Below are 15,285 nucleotides of genomic sequence, written 5' to 3' on the forward strand. Positions count from 1 at the left end.
TCCCTCCTTCCATCTCCTCCCTTCCTCTCTCCTCTCATCCCCATCTCCACCCTCCTTGGCTTTGACGGGGAACTGAACCCTGGAACTCAAGCATGGAAGGATAAATGGCCTATTGAATCATATCAGGCTGCATCTATAGACCTAAAGCATAGTGTTAAACACTGTCTGATATAAAAATCAACTCTCTTATATCTTTATTTAGTAAAGTCCAAATGACAAATTAAGACAAGTAAAAAGAAAAGGACAGTATTTTTTCCAGAAACTGTTAATTCATTAGCACATAAAGTGCAGTGACCCTAACTGATGGGGAGGGCCTTAGATTTAGAAGGGCGCTTGTGTTGTACACTTGGAATGTTTAGGCCTTTCTGCATGAATGCTTTATGTCACATAAGAATTTTTTAAAAAAGATTCTTTTCTATTCATTCATGAGGTATACTCCAGTTCAGAATCTGAATTCATTCATGAGGTATACTCCAGTTCAGAAAAACTGAATCCTAGGTGAAGCCTTTTTAACAGTTTACAAATTCACATAGTGAGTACCTCAGAAACAAATCACTCAAGTTTCCCATATACAGCAGGTCAGACTTCCAGCATCTTTGTCCAAATGAAAAAAGCTACAGACTGACTATGGCATCCTGAGTATCTTGCTAACAAAATAATACTTCCTCCAATACTCGCCTTAGCCAAGGTCAGAGTTATCATCTTCAGAAAATTAACTTTAGTCTTGTAATAGAGCAAATTACTATTCCACTCTATCCATAATTGGCCCAGTTCTACCCCAAGTGAATCTTCTAAGCTTTGTATGTGACCACAGCGAGCTCACTACTACATGACTGTTAGCACTGAGTAGATGACCATAGGCAAGGTCACTTGACCATCAGAAGACTGCCCCATGGCCCAGTAACAATTAGAATATGAGGAATAACAGGTGCTGAAGCTTACTGAAGGAAATCATCACAAGCAGGAGGTTATAGGCTGGAACATCCAAGCTTGCTTTGATCTGACGGGACCAGCACTGCCACTCCATTGAACAACATTCCTCTAAGGAATTAGACACATACAAGAAGTCATGTTCAATAAGCTTCAAGTCCCCAGTCTGAAACCTCAAATTTGCTTAAAGCCATCCTCTGCCCTCTGTGCAGTCATCTGTAACATCTGCAAAATATATGAAAGTCTCCACGGTTTTTTTTTTTTCCTGGCAATTCCTAATCTCAACATCCATCTGGCATTACTATACTAAAAAGTCTATGAAGTAAAGTAAATAACCAAACAGACATAGCATGGTGCCCTCTGCCTCAGGGCTGAGCCATGGCCTTCTCCTGTGCCCTCTGCCTCAGGGCTGAACATGGCCACCTCCTATGTACTAAGATGCAATCAAGCTGCTGAGTACTTTGTTACCTGCTTTACTCAAACCAAGGATTGAGGGGGCAGGTGAAAAGAGATGTAGCCAAAATAAAGGGGCAAAAGCCTGCCAGACACCATCAACATGAATCAAATAAACGTTAAGCTGTTAATCATTTCAACCTGAGTGCGGCACTTCCTTGAGCTTATCAGACATTCAGTGATCACTGAAGTTGTAGAAAATTCCAGCTTTGGAGCAATTCCCTGTGAGATTAAAAAAATGGTATTATTACATATTGCCATGAAAAAGATACAGTTAGTGGTGAGAACATATCTAAAATAATTACTTGTCAAGACGGAGAACTGCATTTATTAGTTTGATCTGCTTATTATTGTAAAAAACATAGTAATGATAAATGTTACTAGTTAGCAGTTTCAATGCTAATGATTTTGTTAGGAACAAATATTACTTTTATGGAATATTTAAAAATTATTTTCATTTTCAACTGTCGCTCTGTCAAAGTGTTTGAAGCTTTTAAATTATGATATATTACTATAAATGTAAATGTATTTAATTGATTTCAACTCTCTTTATATTTATAATTTAAGACATTTAACTATATAATCAAGAAATTCTTATTTAGCATTCCATAAATTCTACATACATCAAAACACCATTGTCTATTTTAAATATATAAATCTAACTATCCATTAATTTTTATTTTATTATATTTTACTGCATTTTGATCAAAATAGAATTCCATTACTTTTGCCTTCTGTTTCATCCATCCAGATTCTTCTATACCCCCTGGCTCTATTAATTTTTAATGGAATAATTTGGATACTTCCCAGTTGTGCAATCTTCAGACAGAGGAGGTCTCTGAAAATTTGCTATAGCCTTTTCCTATAATATAATTTATATTTGGATGTAGATATTACTCTGTATTCTATTTCTATTAACATTTCAGTAATTAGCTTAAACATTTTGAGATAAGTGGAGAAAAGGAGATAGTTCAAAGGGACAGTTACAAAGCGCCTAAAGAAACATCTGGACGTCCACAGTACATATATTCCAAGTGTTAGCTGTGTCAAATATTCCAGGATTAGATTCTTCCCAAGACAATAGAAGTCAGACACTGACCAACCCCTCTCCAAACCCTGTCTATGACTAAGTTTAGAATTTAAAATATATCCATTAAAAAGGGTAAATCTGAGTTGCTTAAGAATCAGTCTCAATGATCTACTACTATACATAATGTATTTCTCTAAAATTTAGTAAGTGTGGTTCATATTCAAAAACTCAGAGCCGGGCAGTGGTGGTGCACACCTTTAATCCCAGCATTTGGGAGGCAGAGGCAGGTGGATTTCTGAGTTCAAGGCCAGCCTGGTCTACAGAGTAAGTTCCAGGACAGCCAGGGCTACACAGAGAAACCCTGTCTTGAAAAACTAAATCAACAGAGGAATGGATACAGAAAATGTGGTACATTTACACAATGGAGTACTACTCAGCTATTAAGAAAAAATGAACTTATGAAATTCTTGGGCAAATAGATGTATCTGGAGGATATCATCCTGAGTGAGGTAACCCAATCACAAAAAAAAAAAGTCACTTGATATGCACTCACTGATAAGTGGATATTAGCCCAGAAACCCCTAGAATACCCAAGATACAACTTCCAAAACACAAGAAAATCAAGAAGGAAGACCAACGCGTGGATACTTCATTCCTCCCTAGAAGAGGGAATAAAATATCCATGGAAGGAGTTGCAGAGACAAAGTTTGGAGCTAAGACAAAAGGATAGACCATCCAGAGACTGCCCCACCTGGGGGTCCATCCCATAATCAGCCACCAAACGCAGACACTATTGCATACGCCAGCAAGATTTTGCTGAAAGGACCCTGATATAGCTGTCTCATGTGAGGCTTTGCCAGTGCCTGGCAAATACAGAAGTGGATGCTCACAGTCATCTATAGGATGGAACACAGGGCCCCCAATGGAGAAGCTAGAGAAAGCACCCAAGGAGCTGAAGGGGTCTGCAACCCTATAGGTGGAACAACAATATGAACTAACCAGTAACCCCCCCCACCCCCCAGAGCTCGTGTCTCTAGCTGCATATGTAGCAGAAGATGGCCTACTCAGCCATCATTGGGAAGAGAAGCCCTTTGGTCTAGCAAACTTTATATGCCCCAGTACAGGGGAATGCCAGGGCCAAGAAGCGGGAGTGAGTGGGTAGGGGAGCAGGGCAGAGGGAGGGTATAGGGGACTTTTGGGATAGCATTTAAAATGTAAATGAAGAAAATATCTAATAAAAAATTTAAAAAAACAAAGTGGATGATGTAATAGATTATTATTCCAGTATTTATAGTGCTGGAAAAAGTAATATATACACCTTATAGCAGAATGATGTTAAATAAATTATGTCATTTATAAATCCACATTATATAGTACTACTTATATGTTTTAATAATCCTAGAAAAAATATCTGCCTCATAAAAATATTTGTAGAATATTCCCTAATAAAGTTAAAAAAACTCAGAACTAGACTTTTTCAATGGATATATATATATATATATTTCATTTCTTTTACACGGCAAATATACTAATGATCCCAAAAGGAAAAAAAAAAGGAAGCAAGAAGTCATAACTGTTTTTACAACCTTACAAACTCAGTTTAAAAATCCAGTGTTGTCATATAAACTAAACCCTCAAATAGGTAAGGTGTTTTGGGTCAGTATAGTTCCTAGAATATAGATCTTCATGGTCAGAAGACCTATCAACTTCTATTATATGACAAACACCCACTGTACACATGTGCAGCAAGTACTGGGCAGTCACTGTGGACATTCCTGTTCAAAGGGGGCAAAATGAAGATAAGAACCACTGTTGCCTAGTAGTACTGAGATCCAGATAGAGGCATAACTATTTCTGGAAATACAGTTATGTGTCACTTAATGTATCCTTAGGCAATCTATTATAGTATATACTTCCAGAAACCTGGCTAGTATGGCTTGCTGTACAACTAAGTATATGCCATAGACATCATTGTATGTGTAGTACAACTCCAGTACAAATGACAAGAAGTACTATCACCACCAAACCTGTGGCTTCCCACTTTAAACTTCTCTAAGTATTGATCATCACATGTGAGTTCCCATGAGTTAAGCCAGCATTTTTACCAGCTCTTTGAAATCTAGCGTGTAATATGACTATTCATATACAGAGAGATTTGCCTTAGGGAATGAATTCACACCATTTGGAGAAGACAATACAGAAAAACAAAGGGAAAATTAGTAAGGTGGAAACTAAGGAACAAGTTGACACACTATTTTGAGCATGAAAGCCTTTAGAGTAGGCTGGAATATTAGAAATAGCCAGGATTTCTATTGCTTCCATGAGGTATAATGCTTCCTTCCTCAGAAAAACTTAGTGTTTGCTGCTGCAATCTCCAACTTGAGTTGGAGGCCACTTGTACTGTCAAATATTAAAATTTATTTGAAGTCAATCATTTATGAATCTTCATCTCATCATACAACTCCTTTACAGGAACATCCAGATTACTGCATAGGCACTACAGCCTAGCCTTACTGACAAAATGAAATCACACCATCTCAAATGTGAGTTTCTCCATGAAGTCTTTTGCAAGAAGTAATTCCTTCATGAGTTCAATCAAGAAGCATCTGTCTAATACTACTTCATAAGTGCTGAGTATGATTACAGTTCAAAGATGAGAATGCTGTGGAAGTCCAAGTCTATAGAGGAAATACCCACCACCACTACCACCATGACAACCACAGTTAAACCATATGACCACCCTGATGTTAAATCAACCATCCATGAACCCAAGCCTAGTCACTGTGCTCTGTCCAAGCTTACCAGGAAATCCACAAAAGTGCCATGATTTAATTCCAGATAAATGAATCCTTGTCACAGTAGTAGGACTTACAGATGGTAGCTCAGAATGACAAGAATTCTCAAGACAAGTCATTGTTGCTTGCCAGGATCATAAACCACTGACTAGAGCACTTATTTTTACTTATATATAAATACAATTATTGATAAGGCTAGATTTATACCTCAATTCTGATGTTCAGTTTACATTCTGTTCCAAGTCTTCTGTATTATACAGTTGTTTATAGAAGCAACCTTTATAGACTTCCATAATACATGAGAAAATAAATTCATAGCTAAGACTAGTTTCTTAGGCTTCTTTTCATCTCCCACTCTCTCCCTCATACATAACATTTGAAGTGAAACAGGAAAGACAGAAAGCTCCTCTCAGCTCTCTGGATCTCCCTGTCAACCTCCTAGAAGGTGTGTTGTTGACCCTAGTCAGAAGGGCCCCGGGCCTCACACAGCTGTGAGGTTTCTCCATCTGCTACCAACAGGATCCACCATAGTTAGCTGACAGAGCCAAACCACTCAGCCCACTTCTCAACCCTTGATGCCAAAGCTGCTGTTCTTTGTGCCTACTTTCAGCTGGTAAAGATACAGTTGTCACTGAGTAGAAGAGCATGGGGGCATCCCAGCAAAGGAGCCCTAAATTCCTACTATATTACCCAAAACTTGAGCCAATTTTCAAGCATAAAATTGTCAGATGCTTGCTGAACTTGTTAGTCAGCATTCACTGCCAGTGATGGCTATGATAACTTTGTCCAGCTTCACATTTGCCTTATATACACATAAGACCTGTCAAGCTACTCACACAGCTGTTGAAGTCCTGATTTGGGTATATCTTCGCTCAGCTCAGTAATCAAACACTTTCCAAATATATGCAAAAGCAACTTGTTAAGTGATAAAAGGAAAATTCTCGTGAACAGTACATAGCTGACTTTCTATTGCTGTCTTTGTATGACAGCATAACCTAAATTACCTTAAAGAGAACATAAACTTAAAACGATTTATTTCCCTTTGTGGGCTTCCACATGACTCTCAAAATACTCTTTGAAGATGGTTATAGTATAAAATGACATTAAAAAATATCCCAGAGAGATAGGGTTTCCATAGATTGTTACAGAGCCAACTTTTATACTTTCAGTAAACTGAACTTACTATCTCTTTGAACACAGCTATCATCAACCCATGAATAGAGGAAAATATTTAATTCACTGTATTGGCTCATATACCACACACTTAATATTATTTTAAGATTCCACAAAATTAGTTTTAAAACTACTTGCCCAAGTAACTTCAAGCTCAACAACTTTAAGCTCAACAACTGTTCCTTCTCTGCTTCTGAAACACAGTAGGCATTTCTGAGTTTATCCGAGTATCAGACAAATTTTCACAAAGATTTTTAAATCCAAGGCATTACAGGAGAGGATAGGAGAGAGAGCCTTGTGCAGCAGCCGTATGGATCCAATGATGTTGATTTGTCATACAATTATTGTCACTTGGAAAGAGAGATGTTCTTAATGCAGCATTTAAACTTAGGTATAAATCTATGAACAGTTTACAAGCTATCTAGTGAAGCTTTATCCGAGCTGGATGTTCCACTTATCTCTATTTTTTTATCACTGTTAACACTATAAGAAAATATCTCAATCTGGGGGTGTGGCTCAGTGATCAGCTGATATCTAACCCTTGGAAGACCCTGGATCTCTCTCTAGCACCAGGAGTCAAAACAATGAAAGAAGGCTCTTGGTATTCCCAATAAAAATATATTTAAGATTTAAGACACATATCTAGAAGATAAAATGCTAAAAAAAAAATTGGTCTTTATTAAATAATTTTGTTTTGATTTTTTGCAGCTTATATGCACACAGCAAGCATATGGAAGTGCTCGATTTGTAAATAATATTTATTAATATTTTCCAATAAGTAATCTTTGTCCCAAAAGCCATTTTTTTAAATTTTGTTTTCCCTAAATGTTAAGACTGGTTAGTGTTCAACTGTATGTTGAACCTTCCCTAAACAGAAACACAGAAAAGTGACAAAAAGATATGGGGGTGGGGTGGGGGGCTGAAGATAGACAATGCAGAGGAGAAAAGAGGTGCATTACTTTTGATGATGAATATTAGCCAATATGAGTTGTGTTAGTTTTGATGATAAATACCTTAATGTTTGCTAAATTACTTTCATTGCATTAAAGATGCTTAAAATAAGATGATTATATAAAACAAAGTTGATATTGAAACCAAGTTAAATTTGAGTTAGTTTTACACATACAAGGTACAGAGGCCTGTGTTCTACTTCTCACCCATGAGCCTGCATTAAGAGCTGACTTGAAAAACTGGTGTTACTTACTCTTAGGCCAGAAATCCTCCTCATGGTAACCTGGCGGTTTGAATCATGGTGCCCAGAAACTTGGTTTGGACCCGGGAACATGAAATCTCGTGTATTTTCATCATAGGTAGACAGTGTTTCTCCCACTATAAGAAAGATATCCTATGATTCAAATTATAACAAAACATTCTATTTAGAAAAAAATCATCAAGTATAATATATATATAATGCCTGATGCCTTATTGTATGCCTGCTTGAAGTCAATGTTTATCTTCTATAAAGGGAAAATTAAAATAAGGATGCAATAAGTAATACATTTTTTATTTTTCAAAAATACACTATACATTACTAATTATCTGCCTCACACCTTTGGAAAATAGACACATTCATGTATACGCAGTGAGAAACTAGAAACTCTTAGAAAAGGAAGTTCTTTAAAAATAGAAAGTTGAATTAAATTTATATATCCAAAGCTGATTACCATCTTTAGCATCTTCCCTGTCGTCTGTCTTTTCTGTCTGCTGTCATGGAGTATAAAATTGGACATTAGAAATAATTGAGACATTTTGTAGACTGTTTGGCTAGTAACTTAAGTATTTGTGTAATACTGCAAATTCTGGGATTACTTATATTTAATAAAAATTATCTGTTCCATAAAATAATGATTTAACTAAGGTTTTTGATAATCCTAGAAAGCAGTATCAGCAATAAAACTAGTCTTAACATTTTAATAGATAACATCTCTCCTCAGTAACCAGTGTTCACCTTGGGCTACCACCGTCCTCATTCCCAATTTTGTCAACACACAAAACCAAAAACAAAACCCCTGTTTAATTAACAAAAATATGTAATTTTATTTTTAGAACTGCAAATATTGAAAAATCAACTTACATTACTGTCACAAAATATCCTAAAATTATAAAGATGTTATGTTCTACTTCCAATTATTTTAACCCATTTAATTTCAGAGCAATGCAATCAATTGGCATTTATATCAATCTTTCTGTATATACTCTTTTGTCATATACATAGTAAAGCAATTATATACAAATAAGCATTGCTGTTAGTTTTGTAGGAAGAGGGGAGCAGAGATATTTAGAAGTATTTCACAGAGCTGAGTCATCTTATAAGTCATCTGATAAGAGTCATCTTATCAATAAGTAATACAATACCTGGTGGAACTAGCTGTATCAACTCAAACACTGCTGTATCATCTGAAAGTTAGAAGAAAAATGTTCTTAAGTTGAAAAGTCAGTAAGAATAAATTGCTTTAAGCTGCTTCATTACAAAGACACAATTGCTCCCTTCCTTCCTATAACTTCTGCTATTGTCCATGAATGGAAGTTTTATTTCAAGCTACCATCCATGTATTCATCTATGAAGAAATATTAAATTCTCCATTTATGTCATAACTTGAGGCTACAATGAGAAAAATAAATATGGTCCTATAACTTTAATTTTTTAAATCTATTTTTAATGATGGTATTAAAATGTTTTTTACATCCCTTTTGAGCCCACCACCTACCAGAGGTAGTGGGAAAGAAAGGATATGGGGGAAGTGGACCTGTTTAAATAGGTTCTTTGGAACAACTCTCATCTATGTTGTCTGGAAATCCACAATTCAGTTTTCAGGTTAGTAGTGACAGACAGATCGATCCATTCACAAACGCTTTGCAGATATACCAACAATCTAGTTCGATAGAGTTGCAATAACAAACAAACAAAAACCAGTAGCAGTGACACTACCTAGCAGAGACAGCCAGGCCTCAGCCCCGACACGAGTCAGTAGAAGGGACCCGGAAGGACACCAAGAGAAGTTCTCAGCTGTGTCTCTCTCTAGTGAAACAAAGATCAACAAAGATGTGAGACCCACAAGAGTTGCACAGGCAGCTCTATAATAAGCCAAGCTCCACCTCTAGCACTGTCCATTGAGTCCTTTATATATTATCTCCAAATGTCACATCTTCCACCAGTCTAGCCTCAGCACATGCATCTGTCTCAGCTGACATCACTCTGCCTATCAGCCCAAGTCCACAAGAAACTATAACAACACCCCCAAAAGTTTTTTGGTGTGTTTTTCTCTATGGAGTTCCAACAAATATAGCTCAACAACACAATATAAGGCAGACCAATACATGTATGTTGTTAGTAAAGAATCCTTCATCATAACATGTCCTTTTATGTGTTTGCTTTGGCAGAACATCTATTTTCTTATGTCTACTTTAGCTAAATATTCCTTCATAAGTCTGTCTCAGTCTATTACCTGTGTATACTTCAGAAAACACTCCTTCATGTGTTTGGCCCAACAAAACACCTTCCAACACAACTGACTTCCAAAGAACCCTTAAGTTTTCACTTCATGGTCCTTTTGCTTATATCCTCCTTCATTTGCCAAAATATCCCCAGAAAGATGGACCATAGTGCACAAGCATTTGCTGACATGCCTGAGAACCTGAGTTTGATTCTCTGGACCCACATAATGGAATCAGGGAACCAACTGCCCAACATATACCTCTGACTTCCACATGTGCCCTAATGTAGGAATAAGTGCCCCCACATCTACACACACTAAATAAATATTAAAAATTAAAAGCCAAAATAATTACTGCACGGACATGTTTATCTTTTAGTAAACTATACATGTTTATATAAATGTTATACCTATTTCTTAATCTGAGTTAATGATATAGATAGTGATAATATACATGATAGTTATGTATATTATAAAACATGTTAAATTTTTACTATAGTTGAAATATTTTGTGATAATATTACAAGGTAAGAAAAACATAAGTGAATCATCTCTGTCCTCTGAGAACTCATTAAAGGGCATAGCTGCTTCCTTCAACTTCTACTGTGTTCCATAAGTGGAGTCTCATTCCACCTTCCATACATGTATTCCACCTATGAAGAAATTCTAAATTCCCCACTTAAGTCACAGATGTGAGCTACAATGAGAAAAGCAGGTATAGGTCTCCTTCTTATACCTTTCCTGTTTATTTATTTGTCATCAATTTGAGGCAGGGCTTCACTATACACCCTGGGTATCCTAGAACTCATCATCTTTCTGTCTTAGTCCCTTAGTGCTGAAATTACAGATGCACTATCATAATCACTAAGATAGGACTTTTTTTTAAGAGTCTTAAAATCCACAAAGAAGATACACATCAAATATGTAATTATAATCCACAAGTACAATGAAAGTCCTGGAGAGTGTCATGAGATACTGTAATTAAAATACCTAAGCCAGTCATAGTGACAAAGAAAGCTCTAAGTGGCCTTCGGTGTCCATCTATAGCCAGAGTTAAGTGATGTTAACTATGGCCCTGAGCAGCAGGGGGCATAGAGTTTCTGAAATTAGAAGGAACAGAACAGACAAATAAATGCTCAAAATACAGCAGAGCAAGACAGTCTAGATTAGGTAACCCAAGAACAAGGCTCCTTCTAAAATCAACTGGAAATGGTAGACAACTAAAAAAATAAATGCCAACTCTAAACACTAAAATGTGTAAAACAGAAACTTGGTATAAAAAGGAACAGCAGAGAGATGAACTAGACCTTAGGGGCTGTTATTTTGCTTGGCTGGCTGGTCATTGCTGTCTTCTCTCTGGGATCTGACAATTCTGACAGGCAGCTAAGAAGCAAGACATTAATCAATGACTTTTGGTAAACTGACAACAGGAACCTTAGAATACCTAACCAAATTTGAAAGTGAAATGCCCCATTGGAAAACGGACTTGGGGAGTCAGGCAGGGGGAGTTTAGTAAATTAAATCAGTGACCTGGTAACCTGACTGATGAACAGGCTTGTTCCATAGGAGACTAACTATGTGGTGGTTTGAGGGAGACTACCTATCATATCTATTTGAAGATTAGGAAGTATGGCCTTACTGGATCAGATACATGACTGAGTGTGGGCTTTGAGATTTCCAAAGCTCATGCCATTACAGTTGTCCCTCTCTCTGCTTCTTGAGTGGTGTCACAACATGTGAGCTCTCAGCTACTGCTCCAGTGCTCACCTGTCTGCCTGCAGTCATGCTCCCTTCCATGATACTCAAGGATTCACCCTCTGAAGCTATAATACATAAGCCCCCCAATTAAATGCTTTCTTTTACAAGTTGCCTTGGTCATGGTGTCTCTTCACAGAGGTAGCAAAGTGACTAAGACAAAACCTAAAAGTAAAGGAAAAACTAAAATATAGCGAAATTTGAAATATCTCAAATCCAGTCTCAACTGAGATAATTCAAGCAATTATTTCTATATTTTATAGCATTTTGTGTCTAGGCAAAATCAACTAGGTATATAGAAAAATAGATAATTGAAATTAAAAATTAAGAAAATAAAATAGAAGATCCAGAAATCAAGTCTTCTATATACTCAGAAGGTGCCATTTAGAATACTTACAACAGGAATTTAATTACATCATTTAAGACACAGGTTTAAAATGTGCTATATGACTTACAATCTGGGAGGTAAGGTATTTGGAAGAATTTATTTCAGCCTGAGACTCAGAGATGAGCAAACCCTCTAATATACCTAAGTAAGATGACCTCATAGGAGGACAAAGCAAGTGAATAAGTAAGAATCACAGCAGAGCAGAAAAACATAAGCCACGGCGTCTATGGCAGCTTCAGAGGGAGGAGTTTTGAGTTTTGTCTTGGGATCCTCACTGTGAATGTTAGAGAAAAGTTCTCTGTAACTTCCATGGAAAGAAAACATTTAGAAGTACACCAGGGCATTCTATTCTCTCTAGCAAGCCCTTCTCTCTGGGAAAAAAAGGCTTTTCCTCAGCTTCTATTTTCCAGATTCTTTAATAAGAGCCTAATCAACCTGGTACAAGGGAAGTCCCAATTCTAGCCAACTCCGGGCTTCTACCAAGAACAGATGGACTACTCAAGTACAATACCACCTCTTTTGTACATGGGAGAAAGAAGATACCCAGCTATCCAACCATCCTGTCCTAAGGAGAGATAGGGTCTGGAAACACTGGCAGAGTTCCCAAGCAGAGACATAGGCTCATCAAAGAGAAGCTACACTCATAGAAGACAGAGGTCTTCTCCTCAGACTTTACCAAATGCCACAGTTCTTTCCTCAGTATCCTAAGACTGGCTTTCAACAAGGTGCATGGCAAACTAAACAAAAAACCAAGAGTGCAGTGTGCAGATCTCAGTCATATAAATGGGGACATCAGAGTGATAAAATCAAGAATTTTTAGAAATTTGAGCTCGGGCTATAGGATAGAGTAGAAAACTTGCCGAGCATATAAGACCCTGGGTTTAAATTCCCATTACCAAAAGAATCTCCACAAATTTTAAGAACTATAAAATTCAAACAGATTCAAAAAATAAGCAGTATGCAAATAGAAGGGATATATAGAGGTATGTGTGTATATATGTATGTATGTCTGAATGTACATGTATGCAGAGATTGAAACTCAAAAAAGGAACAAACAGAAATGCTATAGGTCAAAGATACTACAACTGAAATGAAGAATGACTATTGTGGGCTTATTGTTTTGTGACATGTGGCTAGAAAACAATCTCAAAGGTTTCAGCATCTAACAATAACAACTTTCAAACCATCAAAGAGAACAAGACAAAGCAAAGAACAATATCTAAGAAATGTGGGACAACTCTAACAGATGTAATATATAATAATAGGAACACCAGGAGAAGAAGGAACCCTGATCCTTATAAGGACAGAAGGGCTGGGACAGGATGGATTACTAGAGTTACTGTCACTTTAGTGAGGCAAATAGAAACACAAAGACCATTTTGCAGAAGTCAACTGCTAGAGGATAAGCAAAAGGAGGCAGTGAGAATATTGCAAGTTCCCAAATTTCATGAATGTCATTAATATAAATGCCCAAGAAACTCAATGAAATAGAAGGGAAAAGTCTTTGAAGCAGCATGAGAAAAGCAATTAAGCATTTGGAAAGCATCTTTTAAATATCCTTGAGGCAGAAAGAGTTACTATGAAGTCTGAGGGCCAGGTGGCCATTACAAAATGCTAAAAGAAATGCTCACTTAAAAATGCTATATCCAGTGGTTTTAAAATGTCTTTCAAAACTACTAGAGAAGTTAACATATCACAGGCATACACAGTCATGAATGTAAAATAAGATCTGTAGAGAGGAAGGAAAACACTAGACTGAGTGGTATAAAGATGGGAGAGTGGTGTGGGAGTGAGAGTCACTGATATACATTGTGTGAAACTATCAAAGAATACATGAAGAAAAATGTCCTCAGACAAACAAAAGTTATGGTATTTTGTTACCATTAAACATTCCATGCAAGAAACATCTACAAGCATCTATGCTAACTTCAAACAAAATACTTTAAATAAAAAAAAAAATTAAGACAATGCAGGATATACATGAATTAAAGGTTTGCAACAAGGAGAAGGATGTTATTAACATTTACACACCCAATGGCAGACCATTAAATTATATGAAACAAAAAACATTAACCTGAGATTTAACAGACATATATATCTACAGGCTATGCATGGCAGCACCCTCCTATTATCTCAGCACTCAAAGGGCTGAATTGGAAAGTTACAAGTTCAATACCAGATTAGCCTGGGCTATAGAATAGATAGAGTCTTGTCAAAAATAAATAAATAAATAAATAAAATAAAAATAAAATAAAAAGCGGAAGAAAAGAGCAAGCAGTCAAACAGCCATGTATGTAAGTGCACATGTTCTTCCACAATAGTGCATATGTCCTTCTCAAAGGCACACAGGACATTTTCCTGGATAAATCATGTATTAGGGTACAAATTAAGCCTCAGTAAATTTAAAAAGACAGATGCGGTTAACAAAAGTTAAAGCCCATCCTTGGAAAATCAATCAGTTAAACAAGAAATCATATGGGAAGTTTGAAAATACATTGAGATGCATGGGAAAAATACAGCATATCAAAACATATGAGACTCAGAGAAAACAACACTATGATAAAAATGTCTAACTTATGAATGTGTAAATTAAAAATTTAAAGTGATTTCAAGTGAACAGCTTTATAGCTTTAGAAACCATAAAATAAGTTAAACTCAAACCTAAAGCAAAAATAAAGTTAAATATTAGAACAAATATAAAGTAACAGGAAAATAAGAGACATGAATAGAATCAAAAGCTGTTTTTCTAAATATCAACAGAAATTTCAGACATTTTCATATATAAAAATAAGTGTTATTACTGGTTTTATATATGAACACTTATGCAAAACAGTATTACCTAGATAGAATTGACAAATCTTAAAAACAAATAAATAAAAACTAATTTTTTGGAAGCAGGAAATCTGTTTCTGACTAATAAAACTTCTTATCAGTCAGAAATCCCCCAAGAAATAAAGTGTTAGACCTGATTTTCAAAAGGGAAGATTGAATAATTAATACCTTTGTCAGGTTTGTTAGAATAAGTTGAAGAGGAGGTGATATTTTGTAGCTCATTACATAAGGGATGTAGTCCCTTAAAACCAGAGTCAAACAAACAAGAAATATATAGAAAAAAAAATCCTAATGTTAAAATTCTGAATACTAGCAAGGTGAATTCAGCAACACATTAGAAGTATTACACACTATGAATGCTGTGGTTTAAATGAGAAATGTTTTCCATAAGTTCGTGCATTTGAGCACTTGGTCCTCTTTGAGAAAGCCTGTAGAACGTGTAGGAGATGGGTCCTTGCTTGAGGAAGTACATCACTGAAAATAGGTTTTGGTAAA

General features: G+C 36.2%; 1 protein-coding gene across 3 annotated transcripts in view; it reads right to left on the minus strand.

The window, feature by feature from the left end:
* Spata6 (spermatogenesis associated 6) overlaps positions 1-15,285 on the minus strand; it is a 108,469-nt gene that overhangs the window by 55,091 nt on the left and 38,093 nt on the right. For all 3 annotated transcript variants that reach the window (XM_021159686.2, XM_021159685.2, XM_085839080.1), the window contains exons 4-6: positions 8,737-8,778; positions 7,586-7,710; positions 1,525-1,605 (exon numbers count right to left, since the gene is read on the minus strand). In XM_021159686.2, the coding sequence (XP_021015345.1) occupies positions 1,525-1,605; positions 7,586-7,710; positions 8,737-8,778 (248 nt within the window). The remainder of the gene's footprint in view (positions 1-1,524; positions 1,606-7,585; positions 7,711-8,736; positions 8,779-15,285) is intronic.

This window comes from Mus caroli, unplaced genomic scaffold, assembly GCF_978045245.1.
Source record: "Mus caroli unplaced genomic scaffold, Mus_caroli_1 scaffold_6, whole genome shotgun sequence".
Classification (NCBI taxonomy): domain Eukaryota; kingdom Metazoa; phylum Chordata; class Mammalia; order Rodentia; family Muridae; genus Mus; species Mus caroli.